Here is a 26,139-nt window from a genome sequence, read left to right on the forward strand (position 1 = left end):
GCCAGTCTATAGTTCTGGGAAGCCAGGAGAAAATACAAATCGTAGTCTGAATTCTTGTTTGAACATCCTTCACCAGAGCCACGTTTAAAGGGGGTGTAAGTACCACTGGCTTTTATTTTCCTTAAAAAGCAAACTGCTAAAGCCTGCGTACTCAGTCCTGAAGACTGAGCTCATCATCCCGAGTCATGATCCACATTGCTCCCCCAGCGTGGACCTGCAGCTCAGCCGCCCCTAACCCGCCGGTCCCCATAACCCCTGGCCCAGGTGGCAGCCGGCTTGGACTGGAAGCTTCACCTGGCTTGGCCGGCGGCAGCCGCACAAAGAGTGGAGCAGGCGGCTGCCCGGTCGAGCCGCAGAAAGTAGTCCCGACCACGCCGGCTCCAATGTTGTTCGACGTCGCTTCACGCCCTCTGCAGGGAGGATCGAAGCCGCTGGCCCAGGAAAGAATCCCATTGGAATGCGTCGCCGGGCGGCCTTTCTCTTCAAACTCCCTTCTGCTGGCGGGGCAGACACCCCGGGGTCTCCAAGCAGAGACCGTGCGTGCGCCCCCCGCTTCTTTTCATAACTGCAAAGGAGGCGGCGCCGAGGGAGGGGGTTCGGCAGCGCGCAGGAAGACCTTGGCGAAGACCAGTGGCGGCGTCGGGAGGACGGTATCCATGCGCCGCTGCGTGAGAGGAAGAGGCTGAATGAGGAACTGCGCGGGGGAAGCGGGGCGCCGGGGGAGGAGGCGGCGGGATGGAAGCAGACGCTGGCGTCGCGCGAGCCCCGGCCAGGGCGGCGCGGTAGAGAGGGCGGCGGCGCGCGCGGAGCCTTGACGTGCGCCTTTCTTTCTTCTCTCTCTGGCAAGCTGGGAAGCATGAGCGTGCAGACCTGCTGCTGCGGCGGCCGCCCCGGCTCCTCGCCTCCCCCTTTTCTGGCTGCCCCTCGCCGGTGAGAGAAGAGAACGCGAGAAGGGAAGATGGGGGCCGTCCTGAGAAGCCTCCTGGCCTGCAGTTTCTGCGTGCTCCTGAGAGGTAGGAAGAGTGGGGGGGACGGGAAAGTTGGTGGGGATTTTTTGGGGGGTGGCCTTGTTTTGTGTGTGTCTGGGGGGGAGGGGAAGGAGGGAGAAAAAGGGGAATAGGAGGGAGGAGAGGCCTGGTCGTGGGGAAGGAGAGAGAAGGGGCCGGGAGAAGGGGCTGGGCGCCCTGCCTGGCCACAATGCAGACCCCTGCCTGGGTTTCCGGACCGCATCGGGGCAGATCGCAGCCTCAGTCCGGTTGCTGGGCTCAGTGAACCCCTGCAGCACCAGGCTGTCGGAATGACTGTGTCTCTCTTTCTGCCTGGAGTCGTCAGGGAGAAGGATCTTTGTATGTATTTTGGCTTTTAGAATATTTGAGCCCAAGATGCATTCACGTTGGTCTCCCTCGAAACCCCCCTTTTCTGTGTCTCTTACGTGAACTTTTAGAGCCCTCTTACTGTTTTCCAGGCCTTGTTACAACTAATAATTGGCTTCCGTAGGGGATATAATAATCCTGGGAGAGAACACAGTTGGAAAGTGACTCCGAGGTTGTAGGTCGAGCAATTCAGCACTGGGAATCTTCTGAACTTCAGCCCATAATAAAATGGAAACGTTGACCTTCCCCTATTTTGGGAGCATGCAAGTGTACAGTTGGCATCCTGGTGTGAAAAGGAGCCTGTCTTTGGGACCTACGTTATCATTTGCTGCGCTCCCCAGGGGACTGCTTGGCACTTGGGTAAATAACCTAGACTATTCTAGATGATTTGCTCTAAGAATCTCATGCATTCGCTGGTCCTGTGCTTTTTTGAATCGGCCTACAAAGCTGTCACTTACGCTGTGACTTCTGTTTTGTGACAGTTCGCTAAGGTTTGACCGGCCCGCAAGGTTTCAATACCTCCTCTCAAACTTAGCCGTTCATGTCGAAGCGGTGATGAGTCTTAGGCTCTAGAGCCAGCAGAGAAATTGAAGTCCCGATTGATGCGATGGCTTGTATAGCTTTGGTTTTGTTAAGATTCTCGCTTGTATTCATGGTCAGTTCTTTTCAGGCATGGGACCTCTTGAGTCAGTGGAGATTTTTAGTTATTAATTTAACAAACTGAACTTTTGGTAAGCCTCCAAAACTTAACTGAAGTGCAGAACACAATAGTAACTAACGATCTTAAGATATAAATGAGCCAGGTGTGCCATTCCTGTGTGTACATAGTAATTTTGTATGAACACAAGTGACCTTTTTCTTTTTCCTTTTTTTTGAGGAAGAATTTTTTCTTAACTCTTCTGTAGGATTATTATGTTTCCATGTTTTATCTACTTATACTTAATAATGAGGACTCATTAAGCATATTCCAAACTGTTTCCACATGTAAACCCCAGAAAGATAATGCTCATTTAATTTTCTTGGCAGAGGGTTTAATGAGGTGTTATGTACTTGAGAGGTTTAATAAGTGTATGTTCAGTATAGTATACTCCTTATTGAAAGGGGGTTTTGCCATAGCTGTGAGAAACAATTCTATTTGACATCACATACGTAGATATTTTAAGACAAAGTTAATAATGTTAACAAATATGGGAGTCTGCTGAGAGGTTAAAGTCGTGGGGAAAAGTAAATCCATAACCCAGGATGCTTCTGGTTGCCTGGCTGTACTTCTTGGAGGGGGAGCATGTGATATAAATGGTGTTAGTTTATTTTAACACCAAGTTTGGCCTAGAATTGGGTTTGTTCATTACCGGAATTAAGAGAAGCTGCACTTGAATTAATATTTTTGAAGTGTGGTAGAATTGTAACAAGACCTAATAGTTAATGGTTTAAATGGCCTCATTTCCACTAAGTGGAGTTTTCGTTTTAAATGTAGCATAATAATGGTCTTTGAATTTAACAGCGCTTGACTGTGAATACATATTATTTGAACTTAAAACTGCCTTTTGATGTGGAAGATTTTTATTCATAATTTAGATTCTTTTCATTCTTTGAAAATGTCATCTTCTGTTACAAGAGTGATATTAGTTAACCTTAGGCTCCAAGGAGAAAAATGTGATTAATTTGTTGAATTAAGGACATTTTTCTGCCCTGACCGGTGTGGCTTGGTTGGGCATTGTCCCTCAAAGTGAAAGGTCACCCGGTTAGAGTCCCTGTCAGGACACACGCAGGGGTTGCGGGTTTGGTCTGTGGTTGGGGTGAGTACTAGAGGTACCTGATTGATGTTTTTCTCTCACATCTGTCTCTCTCTCACAGTGATGTTTCTCTCCCTCTCTGTCTAAAAATAAATAAAATCTTTTTTTAAAAAAGACCTTTTCTTTACAGAAGAGTTAGAGCTTTAACATTGGGAAAATGGGATGAGGAGAGATTTTGGGAGAACTTTTGTCCTGTAGCTCTGTTACATCAATAGCTGAAAGTTGGGAAATAATACTGTCATCATCTAGGCTGCATTTCCATCCCTGTCACTGGTGGTGGAATGGAAAGAATTAGAGATTTCAGTACTAAAATTTTGGGTTTAAACTCCACATTTCACTACTTAATAACTGTGTTTCTGGTCTAGTCAGTCTGTTTCCCTGGGCCTCAGTGTCTACCTGCAAAATGTAGGTAGTAATATTGCTCTAATTTGCCATTTTATTGGGCATATTAAATGAAGTAATGAGTATGAAGTCATAGTGGGGATTGAAACCCACCTCACCATTCTTTTTACGTTGTTTCTGTTAAGTCCTGACTCTAGTATGTGGCTTGTAGGTAAACAGCATGTTTATATAAGAATCCTAGGAACAAACTTAAAAGGATACAGACTCCAATCTTTAGGCATCCCACCGCTGGGAGATTTGCTGACCTGGGAGATTTGCTGACCTTCAGCCGTGGAGCCAGGATGACTAAACCAGGATGATGCACACCAGACCATCACTTGCCTTGTCGGAATGGACTGTGCTCGTCTGCACGCAGAGAACTTTTTAACCCCCTCCCTCGATCTCTTTGTTCTGTTACCCTGTCCCTCCTTATCCAAACCTCTGCCTGTACTGAGATGTGGAGATGGGCTTTGAGACAAGAGTCCCCCATCTTCCTAGAAGATGAGCTTTAGGACGTGAGTCCCCCATCTTCCAGGTTGTCGGCACTGAAAATAAACCACTTTCCTTTACATCAGCACCTGCCTCTTGTGTATTGGCTTTTGAAGAGGCAGGCAGATGGACAGACCTGCTTTCGGTTACAAAGTGACCTGCCAGTGTCCTTTTTTGTTGTTGTGATTTTTTGACTGTGGCCATGTCCACAAATACTGGGTATTTGAGATTTAATTTGTGTAAGATTCATGAATTCTTAAAGGTAGAAGAGATCTTGATCATTTTGGTCTAACTGCTTTATTTGCAAGTGGGGAAACTCGGATTCAGAGAGATTATAATTTGAGCAATAGCCTAATGCTAATTAATGGTAGTGCAGGGATTTATTTTTCATTCTTTCAGCAAATACAGGATGGGGCAAAAGTAGGTTTACAGTTGTGAGTATGCAAAGCAGAATGTATTCTTGTTTTATTATTTATTAATTATTGTATTTCCATACAACCATAAACCTACTTTTACCTCACCTGGAATGTATGGAATACCTACTATATACTAGGGCTCTGGTATATTTGTGAGCAAAATAAATATGGTTGCTGCTCTGATGGACCTCACAATCTAAGTTGTCATTTTTTACCATTCTCTTAATTCCATCCAGGTACTGATTAGAAAAGAATATATCTCTGATTGTCTAGAGGAAGTATTTTTATAAGAATATATGTTTTGGAGTATTGTTAGTATGTATAATCTGTAAATACCATGTCCCAGCTTACTTTGAGGATACTCTGTTTTATAAAAATTCTTTGCTACTTATTTTGGTGGGGTGGTGGTAAATATGTCAGGACAAGACACTGTTGTTTCCCAAGTTATATTTTTATGGAACTGACCCTTGTAAAAAATTTTAAAAATAATACCAGGACCCTGGCTGGTGTAGCTCAGTGGATTGAGCACAGGCTGTGTACCAAAGGGTTGTAGGTTTGATTCCCAGTCAGGGCACATGCCTGGATTGCAGGCCAGGTCCCCAGTGGGGGCCAAGTGAGAGGCAACCACACATTGATATTTTTCTCCCTTCCTTTCTCCCTCCCTTCCCCTCTCTAAAAAGAAAAAAATAAAACCTTTAAAAATAATAATACCAGATATGATGTAGTCTTGGGGAGGTAGAATAAATTTTGGAGCAGGAATCAAAAGAATTAGATTCTCATTCTAAGTTTGCCACTAGTTAGCTGTGCGACCTTGGATAAGTCAGTAATCTCTGTACACCTTTATTAGGGTAATGGAACTTTCTTTTGGAGATTCATAATTTATATTTACACATTAAGGACTCAGACATCCCCAGGCAGAACTTTGTTAAACCCACTATAATAACTTTGTTAAACCCACTATTTCTCAAACTTGACAATGACTTTTTTCATACTCTTTTAACATTCTGCTGACCCTTTGTTCCATACAGCACACTTGAAGGGAACCTTGACTAGATAACTCTTCAGGCATTGGGTTGATGCATGTGAATTGATACTTGACTACAGTTACATATGCAGTAGTTGAATATGGTATTTTCATTGTTACTGAACCTAAGATTTGCTCATCTGGCTAGAGAATAATTTGAGTGGTTTTGAAATTTAACATTTCAGGCCTAACAGTGATTTCCCCTGGTTCAGTGTTTTTGTTAGTGTTTTGCTTTCATTGGAGGTTTTTTATTTGCTCACCTGAAATACTGTTTTTATATAGTTATATATGCTTTGGTTATCAGAAGTGACTATCTTTTGACTATCAAAAAAGATTCTGTGGAGAGGTATATAAATGGAAAATATTTATGTGAATTTATAATTTGAACATATTGGAAAAACAGCACAGGTTATAGTTTTGTTTAGGCCACAGGTTAACTATGAGAAAATCTGTTTCCATCGTGGAAATTTTATTGCAAACTTACATTCAGAGAAGATTAGAAAGGGGGACACTGTTGTTAGAAAGATATGGGCTTTGTTGACAAACAAACCAAGTTGAAATCTTCTACTGCTTCATGTAACCTTGGGCAAGTTACTTAGTTTCCTCTGCTGTTAGGTGGGAATACCTTACAAGATGACTGGGAACTGATGAAATACTTGTAAATGGATAGTACAGTGCACAGTCAAGAGTAGACTTTGGATAATTGGTTGCTATTATTAATATGGCTAAATTAAAAGAAATATTAATGCTCAGGAAAACATTTAAGTGCCAGGCACTGTTTTAGGTAGTCAATAATTTTAGGTCAGTAGTTTTTTAACCTTTTTGACTCTTCTGATATTTTCTGTTTTGTTTTATATAAACAAGATGACCACTATATACTAAATTTATTTTATGTTCTAAAGGATTGTAACTTGGAACACTGTTTTAGGTGATTATTTTAAATAAGCTAGAAGATAAACAGTTCATTTGTGATACTTATTTACTCGTTTGAGTTAGTGTAGGCAAAATAATTTTATCAAAACATTGTCTGATTGAGAAACTTTATTATTGTATTCTTTGTTTATAATAGTTAAAACTATTCAGTTGATGGACTTTTCCCTGTAGGATGGGTAAAGGTTATATTGAGTTCCTGCATTGCATGTTTCACCATTTGGGTATCTTCTGTGAAATGAGTCCATCTTTATGAAGAGAACACTTCTCTTTGTGAGTAATTTCGACATTTAGTCAAATACATGGACTGGGCAACCTAAGTTTAGGATACCTATCCTCGAATTTATTCGTTTTAAATATAATTTATCGTTAATGCAAGGAAAACAGTGTTACCTGATATTAGGATACACTTTCTTTCTCAAGCTTGTGTTAGCCTCACAAAAGGTGCAAGACATTCAGATGTGGGACTGGGAAATACTAAAATGTGCCTGGGTTCTATGTGGTGAAAATTGCTGGTGCTCAGTGCTGCGATCCTGGTAGCTCTGACATGAGTTGCTCTTTTTTTGTTTCTGTTATATCTTGCTTGGAAAGGCCAGGAGATTGGGGATGTGAAATAAAATCATATTTTCAGGCAGAAAAAGTGAATTTTTAAGTTATTCATTGTCAGTAGGCCTAAAGTTATTGATCGGATTCTTGGTAAAAAAAAAAAATGCAGAGGTGAATGTGGTCAATGATAGTCCTATTTTTCGAGAAAGTAGTCACCCAAATATTGGAAAACTAGACCTTTGTCAAGTAATGTATGTTTGATCAGGAGACCATTTTCTCTAATGGCCTTGGTTAGTCATCACTTACCACTTCTGGACCAAAACCTTGTCAAGTAAAGGATTTCGGGGTAAGAATCTTCCTCCTTCTTGGCCAGCTTTATTGGAGGTGTGATTATGTGTGTCCATGTATCAACTGTATCTCGAAAGTCTGAGAAAGCTGACAGCTGAACTCAATAAGGTGAACTCTTAGCTACATACTATAAGGTATTTCTTTGTAACAGTTTCTTGATTTATGCCAGTGAAGACAACAGCCCTTTGTTAGGTAAAAAGTGTTTCAAGAATAGATTTTTTTCCTTCATAGACCACGATGTACTAGAGCTTTGCACATATTAGGTATTTAACATTTTATATTTAAAGCACTTTAAACAGATGTGAATTTTCATGATATTCATATGGAATTAAATTATAAATTTGTAACTACTATAAAGTTTTTTTAAAGCACAAATTAGCAAAAACTAATCATACTAATCAGAAATAAATTGTTTTTTTTAAAGATTTTATTTATTTATTTTTAGTGGGGAAGGAAAGGAGAGAAGGAGAGAAGTATCAATGTATGGTTGCCTCTTGTGAGTCCCCTCCTGGGAACTGGCCTGCAACCCAGGCATGTGCCCTGACTGGGAATCAAACCGTGATTGTGTGGTTCGCAGGCCCACGCTCAATCCACTGAGCTACACCAGCCAGGGCTAAGTCATGTTTATAACTAAGGTTGAATTTGAAATGTGGATTATGTAACATTTTCTGGTGTTAGGATATTATTATTGCATTGGTGATATAATAATGTGCTCAAGTACATTTATAACCCAGTTTTTAAAAATATATATAATTCACATACCGTAAAGTTTGTATTAAAGTAAGTGTCCAGTTCTTTGGTTTTAGTATATTCATGAGGTTACACAACCATCACCACTGTCTAATTCCAGAACATTTTCATCACCTCCAAAAGAAACTCAATGCCCCTTAGTAGTCACTTCCCATTTCCCCTTGCTCCTAATCTCCGGTAACCACTAACCTACTTTCTGTCTCTATGAATTTGCCTATTCTGAACATTTCATATAAATGGAATCACACCATATGTGGCCTTTTGTATCTGGCTACTGTCACTTTGCATAATGTTTTCAAAGTTCATCCATGTTATAGCATGTATCAATACTTTATTCAGTTTTATGGCTGAATAATATTCCATTGTGTGGGTATATGAAGTACTTTTGAATGAGTATGTGTTTGATCATTGAAATTATTGAAACTTTTATCTTGAGAAATTATTTTTAAATCTGTTTTTGAAGTTATAGAAATAGACTTAAAATGTTCCTGTTTTTCTGTTGGAGAAGCACTCATTAGTTCACCAGCGTGTCATTTCTGTGTATTAGGAATAGCCCTGTCCCAGTTAAGCCTTTTTACCAAATTCATACCTAGGACAGAAGGTATATTAGAAATTACCTGGCTCAACTTACTCATTTTATAAATTAGAAACATGAATGGCTAACAACTAACCTAAGGCCAGATTGCTGGTCAGAACAGTAATTTTATATGCAGTGCTTTCTCAATGTACCTAATTTTATGTTGGTCTTACTATAATTTTGAAAATGATACCACTTTTTTCTTTTTGTTTTTCTCCTCACCCGAGGATATTTTATTTTCATTGCTTTGGGGAGGGAGGAGAGAAACATCGCCTGGTTGCCTTCTTGTACTTGCCCCTGCTGGGGTTGGAATCTGCAACCTGAGTGTGTGACCTGACCAGGAATTGAACAGTGACCTTTTAGTTACAGGACAATGCTCCAACCAAGCCACACTTGGCAAGGGTGATATCAGTCACTTTTGATAGAGGAAAACAAATGTTAGCAATTTTGGAGTTTGCAGATAGGTGGCTTGTCATGGCACTGTTAAATCAAAACAAATCTGGATTTTGGTAAGAAGAGACTTTTATTCAAAAGGATTATTACAATAGGGAAAATGCTCTGACCGCCAGATCTAGGCATCTCACAATGAAACACAAAAAGACTTCTTTTATAGAGAAGGGTAAGCAGGGCTAGTAGGAATTTTGTAGAAGAGTGCACCAAGTTGGTGGGGCCGAACAGATGGCATGTCAGGGTACTTAACTGGAATCTTTTATTTTCTGTGGTCAGCTGATGTTTGGAATGAACTTACAGGAATAAGTTCTATATGTACCAGCTGAAAGTTACAGCAAGCCAAAGTTTAGGGGATAGTGGGAGAGGAGAAAAGCCTGACTAAAGTTTGGTCAAGCCAAGTCAGTGGATAAGTAATGGGCAATTGTGAACACTATGTCAGTCTCCCTATTTAAAACAAAAATTGTTTGAAAACTTTTTGTTATTATTAGGGATATACTGCTGCTATAACAAAAATAGTATAAACTGGGTGGCTTATAAGTAATATAGAAATTCATTTCTTACATCTGGAGGCAGGAAGTCCAAGATTAGGGTGCCAGAATGGCCAGGTTCTAGTGAGGACCCACTTCTGTGTTGAGTTCTCTGAATCCTCACAATGTGGAGAGCAGAGAGAGGATGCAAACTCTTTTTTAACTCTCAAAAGGGTACTAATCCTATTCGTGAGGACTCCACCCTCTTGACTTTATCTAATCCTAATTACCTACCAGAGGTCCCACCTCCTAATACTGTCACATGAGGGGTAGGATTTCAACAAACAAATTTGATGGGGTGTGGACAAAAACATTCAGACCACAATGGAATTAAATAACTTCACAATTGCAAAGTTGGTCTTATTAGATTTGGCCTGATTATTTATGTGGAGGTAGGTCTTTAATGTTTGCTTTGCTGAAAGTTTTTATAAGGAATCTTGGATTGGACTTTTAAAAGGCAATTGAAGCCAGGAAGTGAAGCTAAGAATTCACCATCAGGTTTCACCTGCAATACTTATTGATTTAGGTAAATTTTTTATGTTCTCAAAATACGTTAGGGTTCTTGGGCCTGCCCAGAAGTGACCTTGCTTATTTCACCTGTAAGGCTGGGAAGTCTCTAACAGTTTTCCCATTAGGACTGTAAGTAAGCATTGGCTTTGTAAAGTCAACTAGCTCCTTAAAAGTGTCTGGTTATATTTGATTAAATGAGCACCACTTTCAAATATGGCCTTCCAGTCAAACTTTGGTTGCATAACTAGTGTTTCCAACCAGGAGGACAGGCTCTTATTGAACCTGTGCAAATAACTGTATTGCCATGAAAATATAAATACTCAAGAATCTTTGAATTATGGAAGAGTCAGGCACAGAGAAAAAGATAAGTTATATTTCTGTTCACAGAAGCATATTTCGCTTAAATTGTTAATAAGTTATAGATAGCTTAAGAAAAAGAGATAGGAGTTCCTTATATCAAAAACAACAATAACAACAAAAACAAAAAACCAGGACATTAAAGCATCAGCAATATTTTAAACAAAACTCAGAATTATCCTTCATCATTTTATTCAGTCCTATGTAATTAATTTTGTTCTGCTAGATGTTGGGTTATCGGTCTCATGAATCCATCTGTTTGTCCTCTAGCTTTTTTTAAATTGCGAGTCAATCCACTGATATAGCCTCAAAAATATTTCAGGATGCCATCAGAAGCTTGTGCATGAGAGTACGTGGTATAGTAATTTTCAACGGTCCTTTTTTTATTGACCTATAGCTCATATGTAAGTCCTTTTAAGAAATCATAATAAAAAACTGCCTCTAGATGACAGAAGATTTAACATGGTGATGGTTAACTTATTAGTGATAATTTAAAAATTGAAAGATCTGATGGGAGATTTTTGTACAAAATAACAAGTTGACAAGTTGACAAGGAAGTTTGGTTTTTGTGACATACAGTCTAAAATCAAATCAATCAAAGCAGTTTTAGATAAAATATAGTGGTTAACCTTGTTTTAAAGAAGAGTAAGTCTGAAATTAGTCCTAAACATTTCTGTAATAAAATTTCTGAAAGTAAGTGATGTGGATCCCCAGTTGAGAACCATTAGTTATCTAAAATATACTGTATTCAAATTAAAGAGTCAGTCGTGACCATGTTAACATAAAAATATCATTGAAGTTGTAAAAAGCATAACTGAAATTACGACTTGCGATACTATGCTGTGGTCTATATTAGGCAGAGCAGCTCTGGGACTCTTGATAATTAGAAACATGTCAGGGACAGTGAGAGTATTGATCCTAAATTTCTAGGAACTACATACAGTTTCTGCATAATCATGTGAACATTTTACTCATATAAATTTAACCTAGGTGAGGATAACATCTCTTCTGATTTGACAGTGCTTCCCATGTAAATCTTAAGATTGATCAAATAAACCTAACTAGTTTTAACACTTCTCTTTTTTACTAAGTGAACGAATAAACCTTTGTGAACCTCAAGGGACTCTTGGGATATTTCAGAGACAATTGTAGGTGCAAAAGACATTGTTTTGGATTTGATTTTGAAAAGACAGAATGTCACAAGTCAAGAGGTTTGAAAACTTGATTAAATATTATTATAGGCTCCTGAGAAAAAAAGCACATGGCTACTTATATAACCAAACTGTCAGAAATCTTTTTTTTAATGTTTACATAGGGAGGAACATGATGGTAAAGAACCTTACCTCTTTCAAAGGATATGAGAAGACTTCGTTTATTTAAGTACAGTCATGCTCTGCTTAACAATGGGGATATGTTTTGAGAAATGCATCATTAGGAGATTGTGCCATTGTGTCAACATCATCGAGCGCACTTACACAAACCTAGATGGTGTAGCCTGCTACGCACCTAAGCTAAATGGTATAGCCCAGGGACTTTCAACTGGTGTGCCGAGAGAATTTTAAAAAAATGCATTACCTGACTTTGTAGTCAGGGGTACTGACCTCTTTTTCCTTAGACTGTCATAAAAAATGTGATAGCAGCCAACACAAAATAGCTGTCTGATATGAATGAATCAAAATTATACATAATTTTTGTCAGATCGGTAAAAATTTTATTTTTGGTGTGTTGTAGAATTTTAGTAATTAGTTTATGTGTGCCCTGTTATGAAAAATGTTGAAAATTGCTGGTATAGCCTACTGCTCCCAGTCTAAAAGGCTATGCAGCATGTTGCTATTCAAAATAATGTGAGATTAAATCAATCACAAGAGGAAATGATGCAATCAAGATGTGGTAAACATATATGAGGCTGCTGCTTCTATAAGTCAGCATCCTGTTTTGTAGCCAAGTTTTTAAAAATAAGTGGACAAGTCCAGTCTAAAATAATAAAAAGTATAGTATAGTAAAAACATAAGCCATTAACAGTCATTTATTATCGTTATGTAGTATTATGTGCTATACATGATTGTATGTGCTACACTTTTATACGACTAGCAGGGCTGTAGGTACGTTTACACTAGCATCACTACAAACATGTACCGCATTGTAGCATGATGTTATGGTGGCTATGATGTCTCTAGGTGATAGAAATTACTCGGCTCCATTATATAAATATTTAAAAATCCTCACCTGAGAACATACTGATTTTAGAGAGAGGGGAAGGGAGAAGAGAGAAGGAGAGCAACATCTGTGGGAGAGAGAACATGGGTTGGTTGCCTCTTCTACGCACCTGGATGAAGGACTGAATCCACAACCTAGGCATGTGCCCTGCCTGGGAATTGAACTTGCTTTTGCTTTATGGGACTGTGCTCCAATCAGCTGAACCATACCAGCCAGGGTTTAATCTAGCTCCATTATAATCTTACGGGATATCTGTCATAGACAGTTTGTTGACTGTTGTTGACTGTTATCAAGACACAATAAAGTCAACAGCAAACACTGGAAATTCTGATGATGTTTTTTTTTTATCTTACAAGGAAATTACTCAGAAGGCAAAGAAAAATCTTTTATAACCTTTTTTAAGAGCAGACCAGTAACCCAAGAAAATTTTGTCATTTTAATAGAAAACCAAGTTGTAGTTTCACATCAGTATAATATTTGATACTCATGTGCTTTTTGAAAATCTTACAAATAAGCCTATCAAATTTTAGCTAGCTGTTACCACAACAAACAAAATTCCTTTTTCATGAACTCTATAGCTTTCTATATCCATTAAAGTTTTGTCCTACATTTTCCTCTTCTCACTCTGGAGGAATTAGTCATTTTACTTTAGGACAGGTTTGTGTGTGTGTGTGTGTGTGTGTGTGTGTGTGTTTAACACATCCTACACACTTTGCATATAGGTTGTTCTTTTCTGTAATTATTTCTTCTAGGAGAGTCTCATTAACATATAAAATTAGAACATACAATTACAGTATCTACTGTTTGCAGAGAAAACTATGAGGTGGATAGTTGTGAAATGTCATACACCAATAGACTGACCGAGCATATGAGTATACATCTTACAACTTTCTATAGCCAAATAGTTTCCGATAGTGCATCCTGTCAATGTCAGAGAAGTGAGTATGTTCATTAATAGACTCAACTATATCTAGCTTTGGTACTATAAAAACAAGAGGCAAAAACTGTATATAAAATTGGAGTGCTTATGTGTCAGTGTTCTGTCTTACTTTGAAATGACCTAGGTAATTAGTGACTATCCATGAATTAACTTAGCATAAGTGTGAGTTTTAAGTTAGTAAAAGATTTTGAGAATGGTTTCTAAGTTTGCTTATAACTGTTGAAATAAAGTTTGTCAGAATTAGGCCAAATACAAATTATGCTAGTTCATTCTATCAGTAAACCTGTAAACGTTTAGGAAGAGCATATTTAAGTAGAATAAAAATATATACTTGTATTATACTTAATGCTGATAACTCAAAAGACATAGCTGTTTTTATTAAACCAACAATATTGAACTAGTCTCATTTGCTAAAGGTTTTACTTAAGTGTATGTTAACTTGGATTCTACTCAGTTTCTATAAAAATACTTTTGGAAGTAGAAGTAGTTTAATTTCCTTAATTTTTGGAAATCCTAGTATGACAGGTGGGCAAAGGTGACCAGGTTCTTGGTGATTGGGGCAAAGAATTGAACTGAACACCCAGAGTTTATAGCAGAGAAGATAGGAGCAGGCTAACTCCAAACAGAGACCGACCTCATGGGCTGGAGGGATTCTATTCTCATAGGGCAGATTGTTCCTGGCTAGTTCGGGTGGGCTTTTACTGTGCATGTACAAGTAGTAGTATTACTTTAAAGCTGCTGCGCATGTGGTCTCCCATGGTTTTCCCTGACTGGCCACCAGAGAAGGAGTTGCACAATGTTACTGAATGGATGCCCCCTTCTCCTGGGGTCCTTCTGTCTAGGTTCACTTTGCCTACCACCAGGGAATTGATAGCTCTCCATGTTAGAGATTAGTGAAAAGGAAAAGAATTATTTATTCAGGTTATACAGACTTAAGAGTAATGACTTAGTGTCTTCATTAAAATCCCAAAGTCCCTTAAAACACCCACAAACATACATAGTCCTTTCTTACCCCCTTTGCCCGGTCTGGGGTACCATATCTCAGGAAAAGAAGTAGAAGTCCATGGCTCAGGTAGCCCCTGGTTCTTCCCAGTAATCTGTGCTTCGCTGGCAGGCCTCCCTTAGTTCCCAGCACCATCGGCTGTGTCACTGGGGTCTCCAGTTTTTAATCCAAAACCACATGGCACCGCCTCATGGCCCACCAGCTAGGAGTCCTTTCACCCGTTTCCTTCCTGCAGCATCTCCCTTGCATTCTTCCAGCCTGCTAAGAAAGAGCTCTGCATCGCTGCTACATCTTGCTTTCTGACTTCCTAAGCTGCCTGGTAAAGGGAGACCCAAAGCTGCATGGTTTGTCTTGTCATGGCTGCCGCATTTGGGTTTAAATCCCAGTGCCAGTCTTCCTCTTCAGCCCCATTTCTGACTCTTCCCACAGTCAGCTACACCTGCTGGCATTCCTGTATTTTTCTGGGCTGCCATAGTAAGTCCTGGCAGGTGTGGCCCTATGGTGTGGAGCCAGTCACTTCCAAGATCTTACGCAGGCTCTGTAACTAGCCAGGGGGAGTTGTCTCCCAGTTACATCCTGGGTGGAAGTCACTCCTGTCTCCTTGGCTCAAAGCATGGCCACAGCTATTTATGAAACCAATGAAATCAGTTAAAGGCTATAGATATGTTAAATAACTGTTCTAGAGATTATCTGCAAAACTGTTGCTATGCAAAACAATTCTGAATGGCTCTGCTCCATGTGTACCATCCCTTAATTCAGACTTGTGGGGGGTGAGGACATCTCATATTTTTAATATTTCCTGGACACCCTGAGTTCTGGACCTCATTACAAATCCTCCTTTTTGGGCCCCCCTGGCTGCACCCTCTTGCACTAGGAATACTGTCTAGAGATAGGAAAATATTTTATATTTTTACGAAAATATTACATAACATATGAAAACATACAAATAGACAAAAGTAGAGAGCTTATAGGTTCAGTTTGAAATTTACAGCTTACGTTCTTTACCTTACCTTTTTTTCCTTTTTTTTCCATCATAATTGTGTTTCCTGCTCAGTCAATTAGTGCTGAAGTGTACCTGCCAAAATTTGTGGAAGAGACCTTTAAGATTATCTTTTCCCTGATGAGTAGTCTTAATGGAGGTTGTGGACTAGATTTTTAGTTAGGGAACAAAGAGAGACCAAGGACTGTCTGGGTGTGTCTAAAGCTCATTTGAGTAAATAAAAGATTTAACCTGTTTCCCATTCTTTTTTTTTCTTTTTCTTAAATTCAGGTCCCTGAGCTCTAAACAAGTCCCTAGTGGGGAAAAGGGAGTCTTAAAGCTCAAATGACTACAGGGAGATGAGGGGTTAAATAGGACGGGGAAAGGTCCGATGGGGGTGGATGTGGAGATGGTGGAGGCTGGGTATTAAAAGAAGATATAGGGATTAAAGGGAGCTGAGGGGAAGGTCTGGGGTGGTAAAATGGAGGAAGGAAGAGCAGAGTGATGGGGAAGGAGAGGTTTTTCCTAAAACAGTTTTGGCCAAGTTTCCCAAGGAGGACACTGAAGTTCTAAATTGTCTTTAGAAAAATTTTGCCAGTTTTGAAGATACTGAACTTGAAGTAGTTCTGTAAAGGTGAAGTGGCAGTCAGTGGAAGAAGAGGGCGGGTGCCCACTGAAGTGAGCGTTGTCTGTGGGATTAGATAATTAAATCAGAGATAAGAATTTGAAGGGTCTGGGCGGGAGGACTGTTCCCCACTGAGGAGTCAAGGGAAAACAGAAGAGGCCTCACAGAAGAGCTGGGAATATTCTCACTTCAGTCAGGGTGTGATTCTCTACTCAGCCCTCAAAATTTTCTTTGCTTGAAAAAATTTACCATGTTGCTGTAGACAAGATGGAGCACTCTTTTATGAGTTGAACTCAAGGAATGGTCCCTTCTGGACAGGAAAGGAGTGTAATTGACTCACAGAGTGGCATTATTGAGGCGGGGATGGTGCGGATCCGTAGTGAAGCCCAGTCCCCATCCAAGTCAGTCACCATAGAGATTTTAAAAGTAAATCCTTACTTAGGGAGAGGTTTGATTCGAAAAGGCTACTGCAGTAGGGAGAATGCTCTGGCCATGAGATATGCAGGTATTTCAAAATCAAACACAGAAAAGGCTTTTCTCTTACAGTAGAATGAATGGTGCCTGCAGGATCTTTGTGGGAGAGTGTGACAGGCAGGTGAGGGTTAGCAGATGACAGGACAAGGGCCGCTTAACAGGTATTTTCTATGGTCAGGTGATACTCAGAATGAGTCCTTAAGAGGGGCTAAGAGTTCTTCATTGGCTTAAGCTTAGAGCTAGGCAGAGTTTAGGAGTCTGTGGGGAAGAGAGAAGCCTGACTAACTTTGGTCAAACCAATTCAGTGGGTAAGTAATGAGCATTTCTCAGCACTTCGCCAGTACTTAAAGTATAATCCTCTTGGGTTTTTGACAAGTAATAATTTTAGATCAGGTTATGGGAAATTTCTTTTTAATATTAGTTAATGTTCACCGTATTACTTTTCAGTGAACTGCTTGAGGGATTGGGGATAAAATTAGTTATAAGATGTGACTTCTGTTCCTAAGGGTGCAGATTCTTAGGGAATACACTTTTAAAAATGCTAGTATCAGCAACGTGGTAAAGAACGTAAGGGCTCAAAGGAGGAAAGCTTAGGCAATTGGAAAGGTTCATGGAATGGGTAAGATTTGAACCTGGCCTTGAATGACTGACTTGCTTGCTAGAATAATGAGAGAAAAGTATGGAGTGGGCAGGAAAATGAATACACCGTGGCAGTGGAATAGGGTGTGCTCAGAACCAGTTTGTATGATGCAGAGACTATAATAGGTAAGGTAGAGTCATAGGTGTAGTCACGTAAGGTATTGGTCGAGGCTTTTTATTTTGGTAAAGAACATCAGAAAGCTTTTTGAGTTGGATAGAGTTGAAGTATTGGAAGTAGAAAAGGGAAGGAAGTATGTTGAGATCACTTACTTTAGGGTAAATTAGGTATAAGGTCATGAAGATCTAGAGTAGGATAGTGGTTCTAAAAATGGAAAGAAGAAGCAGATTTAAGGACCTGTTAAAGAAGAATCAACACGGCAGTAATTAGCAGACTGGGGGTGGGCGGGGGAGGCAGGGCGTCAAAGACTGCTCTAAGGCAGACTAATGAGATTAGGAAAATTGTGGTGTCATTGACCCTTGAGGGATTTTTTGGGGGGGAGGTATGGGGTGAAGGGAGTGAATTTTAAATTAATGGCAGGAAGAGATGGCCAATAAAAAGTTATAGGTACAGAACTGAAGGTTAGACTGGAGATGATAATTTGAAAATTACCTGAATAGACTTGCTTGTTAACCTGGTAAACTTGAATAATTTTCTATATTCTCTTATTTGGGTAACAACAGAATCTTGGGGGTACCCATATCTGGGAAGTGGAAGATTCTAAACTAAAAGGCAGGCAAAGCACGGCCAGTAAAACAAGAATAATAGTGTACTCTGCATAGGTCAGGATCCAACATACCCATACTGAATGCTGCAGGAAGGTCAGAGATTGGGTTTGGCCCCTGGATTTGGTTATGAAGACTTGGAGAAAGCAGAGACAGTTGGATGATGGATAGGAAGTTAGACTAGGGGTTAATAGCTAATGGATGGTGGTGTGAACTGTCATGTAAGTTTTGTGGTTAGGAGAAATAAAATTATGCTACTAGTGATAGCAAGGTTAGGGTTATCAAAACAACGTTTTTTGTTTTTTTTTAAAAGTATTTTATTTATTTAATTTTTAGGCAGAGGAAAAGGGAGGGAGAAAGAGAGGGAGAGAAACATCAATGTGTGGTTGCCTTTCACACGGCCCCCTTTGGGGACCTAATCCTCAACCCACGTGTGTGCCCTGACTGGGAATCAACAGGGGACCCTTTGGTTTGCAGGTCTGTGTTCAATCCACTGAGCCACACCAGCCAGGGCAAAACAAAGTTTTTTGATAGCAGACACCTGGCAGGAGCCGTCAAAGTTACAAGCCATAGAAAACAATTGATGAGAGCAGAGTTGCAGAGTAGAGGTAGGGAAGCTGAACCAAAAGTATTGCTTTAACCTTAGAAAGGAGGAAAGACAACTTTTCATTTGAGACTGATGACAAGTTAAAGGAGGATTGGTGGGATACAGAAAGATTTTTGAGAAGTTTATGTAATAAAGATATTTAGGATGTAAGACATTTACCTTGCTTCCTGCTTTACTGATTATGTTGAGATGATCTGAGAATGAATGATTCAAAATGTGAAAATTGTCTTCAGAAATGCAGAAAAAAATTTAGAAAGGCTACTAGTGAAATTTGTTAGGAAGTTAATAAAGGAAAATAAAGATTCCTACATACCCATGTGGGTTCCACTAAAGAGACAGTGGTGGCTATTTGGGTTGTTTGGGTGTTAAGAAGTCAGAACTAACTTTTTTGAATTGGAAGATACTGAGTGCATATGTGTTATAGCTAGGAGCAAGTGTGTGTGGGTCCAGTGTATTTCTTTAGTAGATTAGAACAGTGTTGCTGGAGGGAAGAGATGGGTGGAGGTGAAAGTGGGTATAGGGGGATAAATGGCAATGGAAAAATACAACAAAAACAAACTGTTACAAAAACAGTATTGCAGATCAAATTACACCTTTTGGCTATCTTGTTAATATATTAATGAATAGATATTGGTGACAGTATTGTAGAAAGTATTCAAGTTGCAGAATAGTAGTTAGGATGAACTCTGTGATTGTCTTTTTTTTAAAATAAAGATTTTATTTATTTGTTTTTAGAGAGTGGAGAAAGGAGAGAGAAACAGAGAGGGAGGGAGGGAGGAAGAGAGGGAGAGAGAGAGAGAGAGAGGGAGAGAAAACATGTGCCCTCACCGGGGATCGAACTGGTGACCTTTTGCTTTGCTGAATGGCACCCAACCAACTGAGCCATACTGGTCAGGGTTGTGATTGCCTTTTAATATGTGTAGGTTTACACAGAGTCTTTTAGAAATCCTTAATTATGACCAGTACTGCTAACTTAAACAGGAACACCTTTTTCTCTTGTACAATGAGTAAGACCGTAAATGATCAGACAGTTTCTTTGCATTTTGTAGACACGGTGTTTAGTAGAAATGTTCACATTTGACTTAAAAGTCATAAAAGACATTTAACTGCTACTTAATGCCATATACAGATTTGGCCTGCAGTTTTCCAAGAATTATGCCATAAGGAAAGGGGACCAATAAATCCTAGATTATTACCGGTCTTGGATTTTAAGTTGTAAGTGCAGGGCTATTGCTTAGCCCCGTGCAGCATTTAGCGTCCTGCCCTTGACTGATAGGGACCTTTTTTCTGATTTTTCTGATTCGCCCATGTTATGATGTGTATTGTAAGGTAATGCAGTGCACACTGTCGGAACTGATAAATCAGTGTGATGTATGAAAGCCTGAAATGAATTGAAAGTGAAATCTGTGAGGGAAATTTATTAATTTGTGAATAGCAGCAGTAAATACGCAGAATAAGCAGAAAGGACTCATTGTCACTTTTTAAAAAGTTGTCTACTTACTAGTTTCTGACTAAGAAAGTTGGATTTAAGTTTAGAAGGGAAGTTCATATTTGTTGTACTTACAGATGAAAATATTGGGACGTCATAACTCCATTTGGCAGACAGAGTCCGTAGATTTGCTTAAACAGCACTTTTTCTTAGGCACTTCAAGTTTTTGAAATTAATGCGTTTTTAAAAATTTAATCTTTATTTTTTCCATTACCATTTAGTCCCCTTATACCTGCCTCCCCTCAGCAATCACCGCATTGTTGTCCATGTGTCCTTTTTCCTTTGAAATGTCTTTAAAAAAGAGGGAGTGGTTGCTTTTAAATGATACTTGGTCTTGGCTTTGGATGACGCATTTTTAAACCTGTAGTAAGTAATTGTGAGAGAAGATCATATTAATTATTGCATCATAACTGGCCATATTTTTGCTGCCTCTTTGTGTTCTTCACTTCAGCCTGTGCTATATGACCAGTTGTCTATTTAAATTTTAATGAATTAAGATGAAATGAAATAAAAAATTAAGTATCTTAGTCACACTAGCCACATTTTAAGTGCTCTGTAGCCTCATGTGGCCAGCAGCTCCTCCGCTGCATAGTGAAGAGAACCTTTCCATCATCACAGAAAGTTCTGTTGTATAGTGGTGCTCTAGGTCTTTAATTACTATTGATACCAGGAGAGTGAATGTCTGAAACTTGGAACAGATACTTTAAAAACACCAAAACCATAAAATTTGTACTACTTCAGTCATGATAGTAGCTTCAGCTTTCTCAGAGTTAAATATTATTTAGGATAAGCTTTATATTTAGTTTTAGTATTAGGTCTTACTCAAAGATCATTCTAATAGTAATATAAAAGAGAATAGCTCTGGCTGGTGTAGCTAAGTGGATTAAGTGCGGACAAAGGGTTGTCAGTTTGATTCCCAGTCAGGGCACATGCCTGAGTTGTGGCGGGGTCCCTGGTAAGAGGCATGTGAGAGGCGGCAAGCACACACTGATGTTTCTCTCTCTCTCTTTCTTCCTCCCTTCCCCTCTCTCTAAAACAAAATCTTTAAAAAATAATAATATAAAAGAGAATAAAATAGTTATATTAAGAACTATCTCTGTCAGACTATTTAATAGTTTTATTGAGATATAATTGCTATATAATAAATTGCACGTGTAAAGTATAAAATTTAATGTTTTGACATATGGATACATCTCTGGAACCATCATCATAGTCAATATAATTGTAGCCATCATCTGCAAGTTTCCTTATGTCCCTTTATAATCCCTGCCTCCCATTCTTTTTCACCTTTCCTCCTGTTTCCAGATAACTGCTGATCTGCTTTTTGTCACAGTAATTTGAATTTTCTAAAATTTTGTATAGATGGAGTCATGCAATATATATATACATATTTTGTCTGACTTCTTTTACTGTACATAATTATTTTGTTATTCGCCCATATTAGTTGTACAAATAGTTTATTAATTTTTATTATATGAATATATCATAATTTATTCATCCATTAGTTTGTTGATGATATTTAGGTTGATTCCAGTTTGGGTTATTATCAATGAGCTGCTATGAACATTTATATACAGGTCTTGGTATTGTCATATGGTTTTATTTCTTTTGAGTAAATACCTATTTATGGTATGGCTGGATCACACAGTAGCTTGTATGTTTAACCTTTAACAAACTACCAAACTGCCCTGAATGGTGTGGCTCAGTTAGTTAGATGTTCTGCAAAGCTCAAGGTCGCTGGTTCCATTCCTGGTCAGGGCACATGCCTGAGTTGTGGTTCAGCCCCTGTTGGGGCAAAGATGAAAGGCTACCGATGTTTCTCACATTCTCACATTGATGGTTTCCTCCCTCTCTTTTTCCTTTTTTCTCCTCTCTCTAAAAATATATAAATAAAATATTTGAAAAAAAAAAACTTGACCACATCTTAAAAAAAAAAAGAAGAAACCGCCAAACTGTCTTCTAAGGTGGCTGTACCATTTCACATGAAAAGACCATTTTAACAAGAAAATACTGTCCTGGTAGAATTAATATTCTCTCTGGCAACTCTCTGTATTTAAAGTGCTGCAAATATTTCCTTTGTGAAAAGATTTTAAGACCATCTTCTGTAGATTTATTTACTCTTTTTTTGATAGTATTTATTTCCTGATTCTGATTTGAACTCATTTATGAGAACCAATACATTTCCTTTCATTTACTTACGTATTTTTCTTTTTTTTTTTAATTCTAGCGGCCCCTTTGTTGCTTTATGCAAACAGACGGGACTTACGATTGGTTGATGCTACAAATGGCAAAGAGAATGCTACGATTGTAGTTGGGGGCTTGGAGGATGCAGCTGCGGTGGACTTTGTGTTTGGTCATGGCTTGATATACTGGAGTGATGTCAGCGAAGAAGCCATTAAACGAACAGAGTTTAACAAAACTGAGAGCGTGCAGAATGTTGTCGTTTCTGGATTATTGTCTCCTGATGGGCTGGCATGCGATTGGCTTGGAGAAAAATTGTACTGGACAGATTCTGAAACTAATCGGATTGAAGTTTCTAATCTAGATGGATCTTTACGAAAAGTTTTATTTTGGCAAGAGTTGGATCAACCTAGAGCTATTGCCTTAGATCCTTCCAGTGGGTAAGTTTTGTGTAATGTACAAAGCGCATTGCATCTCCTCCTGATTTCTCTCCTCTAGAGTAGTCCCCTCTCATCCCCAAGAAAAAAAAAAAGAGCAGCCCTGGCTGGTGTAGCTCAGTGGATTGAGCTCGGGATTGCGGTTCGATTCCCAGTCAGGGCACATGCCTGGGTTGCAGGCTGGTTCCCTGCAGGCCAACTCCCAGCAGGGGATGCACGAAAGGCAAAAGGCAACCGTACATTGATGTTTCTCTCCCTCTCTCCTTCCCCTCTAAAGGTAAATAAATAAATAAATAAATAAATAAAATCTTTAAATAAAAGAAAAAAAAAACAGAGCAAAAACCAAATTTTATATTATTTGGGCTTTTTTGTCAAGTAGACTTGAATGTGGGGATTTATATTGTGTTCTTAGGGTGTTTCTGTCAATAGTTTTGTGTTTCTAATGCCACTTAATGGTATAGCCATATTTACAGTTATTGGTTTTTCTTCTCTGTTATTTTTTATAACTGTGAGAGGATAATTAGAAGCACTGAAGAAGGAATGAAGACTGAACAAGAGTAGTATTTGATAGCTCAAGATTATAGAAAATAACCTGCATCTTACAACTTTTGTTTTATATATATAGTCATTTTGTGATACTAGTGTCTTTTATATTAAACTGTGAAGTATTTATTTTATGTCAGTATTCAATGAAAAATAAAAATAAAATTGTTAAATAATTTGTTTCTAGTTAGATATATATTTGCTATAAAGGTTTATTTTCACATGAGAAAGGAAACTTAAAGCCATAAATCACCTTAGAAAATTGGAACCTTGTCCTCACATGCTTCTTTATTACTGTGCTTCAATCCTGCCGTATACAGTTCCTTGATATTTCTGTGTCGAATACATTGTCATACCAGACTCTGCCTTAGCTAGGTGTAAATGACTATCTCAACAGGAACCTGAAATGAGTTACTAATAATTGATACAAATGTAAAGATAAATAACTTGTAGATAACTTTTAATATTTTGTTTTCTTTGACTTTCAAGTATGTTGAAATGCTTTAACACTTATTTATAAAGGGGAATGTATTAATATTATGTAATAAAATAAAACTTGGGGAAAATGAAAGACAGATTTATATTTGTTCCTTTGTCTTGATACCAGGCCTTATTTGGTGACAGAGGTTAAAGAAGATGCCACATCGTAGGGAAATGAAAATACTTGTTTGACTCTAAGAGAACACATGAACAATAGTGTAGTGAAATTTTAGGATGAGTTTTGGAAAACACAAATATATATGGTTTTTATATAACAAAAATTATTGTATTTTTTAGAGGGACGTTAAGATATCTGCTGAAGTCAAATGGTCACTCAATAATGCATCAGGAAATATTATAGTGGGCCTTGTGGTAGGTAAAAGAATTGAGTGTCCCAAGGAGAAGGTCACAGTTGTTGGATGTGCAGTGATTTGTACTGACCGACAAATTTGGTTGTTGAGAACTTGCAAGACATTTTTCAGAAATGTAATCTGTGTTCTGCCAAAAAAGTTTGTAAGTCTTGGGTAGTGTTGAAATGTTTCTGAGGTTGCTGCTTTGTAGAATGCCCAGGGTTTTGGTGGTCATTGGGGAGTAATATTTTGATGAAAAGATAAATAGTTCTCTTTGACAAATTCAATCTTATGGTAAGGGCAAGGATGGAAATTCACCCAAGTAATCTGTTATTAAATGGTTAGTATGTTTAGAGCTCTGCTTTTTGTACTTTTGTTGGAGAGAGAGGTGGTATCTCTAAGGATTTACTATCTAAGAACATAAAACTTAGGAGAGAGATAACTTTTCCTCTTTCACACTACGTCTGTTTGCATTACGTAGTATGTATATGTGGAGGGGAAGAGTGGTAAAGGAATTAGAGGGGCTGCAGAGCTGGGAAGGAAGATGGGTGGATAAAGTAATAGCACTGCCCCAACTCGGGAGCAGCATTTGATGATTTCTGTATGTGATAAGGACTGAGGGACAGTACATATTCAGAGGAGCTGAATTTATAGGCAGCGCTTGACTATTCATGTTTAGTAATTTAATTAGTAAATGAATCATTATCACTTAGTAGTAAAACTAATGAACTTTACTTCAGGAAAGCTGGTCTGATAAGTGTCTTAGAAAGTTTGCCATTTGATTGTTTCATTAGAGTTTCTGTGGCTTTATCCATGCATGATACTTCCTAGAATTGAAGGCAGGAATTCACCGAAGACTCAACTGGTGAAGGAACTAGAAGAATCAATAATAATGTGCTTCGAAGGTAGAAAGTAGTATTATTTAAGCTTCTAAGGGATGTTTAATGAAGAGTAACTATATTTTTGATGTTTATGGTTAGTGTTGATTTTGTGTGTGTAAATTCACCCCCTCTGAACAGTTCTCTTAATTGAAAAAATTTTGGGGCGGGGAGGGGTTGTTTTGTGTCATATGGCTATTTTTAAAATTATGCAACTGGAAAAAAACAACGCAGCCAAATGGTATACATTTGATAATTACCATGATGGAATGATTTAAAATTCTATTTTAAACTCATGCATTTAAATACATATTCTGTCAGTTTGTCTTTCATGTTGATCTTAGATTTGTGTTAAGGGTTGTGATTTTAACAGAAAAGTAATTTTAGATTGAGTACATCACTTATCATACAGAAGAAATGATTTCCACATTTATTTTTTGGGAAAAGTGTAGTTTTCTTTCCACAGAAAGTACATGAAAACAGTGCTGAGGAAAAATGTAGGCTTTATTAGAGTTCCTAGGATCCTGGGTTATGAGGTTCAGAAGAGCTGACTGAGCTCGCTCTCAGATCAGCTTATGTAAAAGGAAAGCTGTTGAATGACTAGTATTGTTTGAGCCCTGGGAACTAGTGCAGACATCTGTGTGCTTTCGGATGTATGGAGTTCTTTGTATAATCAGTCCATTTAGCCTAGACTGAAGGATGATTTTTATTTCCCTCTCTAAATTTGGCCTCTATTAGTCTGAGGGTTTTTTTTCTTTTGAGTGACTGGCAGTGTACAGTTCAGAGTAAGGAACAGGAAAATGTGTATAGCAGTTGTTCCAGAAATGAACAACTGTAGTTACAGAGAGCAGTATCCTTGCTTTATTCCTGACTGCTCCTAATAATCGAGTTCCTTAATCTGTTCCATAATGATTGTACTAATCTCAGTGATATCGAGGACCTGCTGTTTCCAATACAAATAAAGCAGTCCTAAGGTTTTAAAATTTGTTTAAGGATCTGTTCATATTCCAAATCACTTTGGATATTTTTTAAAGAGTTAAACTTTAATGATTCAATCAGAAGTGAATTCCTACTGAACACCTTTGGATAATATACAGTCAACT

The 26,139-nt window shown here is 38.5% G+C and overlaps 1 protein-coding gene across 1 annotated transcript in view; it reads left to right on the forward strand.

Annotated features, from left to right (window-relative positions):
• Positions 1–712: 712 nt before the first annotated feature.
• Positions 713–26,139, forward strand: part of LRP6 (LDL receptor related protein 6) — a 137,466-nt gene continuing 112,039 nt past the window's right edge. The window contains exons 1-2 of the mRNA XM_037033816.1: positions 713–1,013; positions 22,395–22,788. Of these exons, the coding sequence (XP_036889711.1) occupies positions 959–1,013; positions 22,395–22,788 (449 nt within the window). The 5' untranslated portion in view covers positions 713–958. The remainder of the gene's footprint in view (positions 1,014–22,394; positions 22,789–26,139) is intronic.

Source organism: Sturnira hondurensis, unplaced genomic scaffold (genome assembly GCF_014824575.4).
Source record: "Sturnira hondurensis isolate 20B ecotype Veracruz unplaced genomic scaffold, ASM1482457v3 Scaffold0021795, whole genome shotgun sequence".
NCBI classification, from domain to species: domain Eukaryota; kingdom Metazoa; phylum Chordata; class Mammalia; order Chiroptera; family Phyllostomidae; genus Sturnira; species Sturnira hondurensis.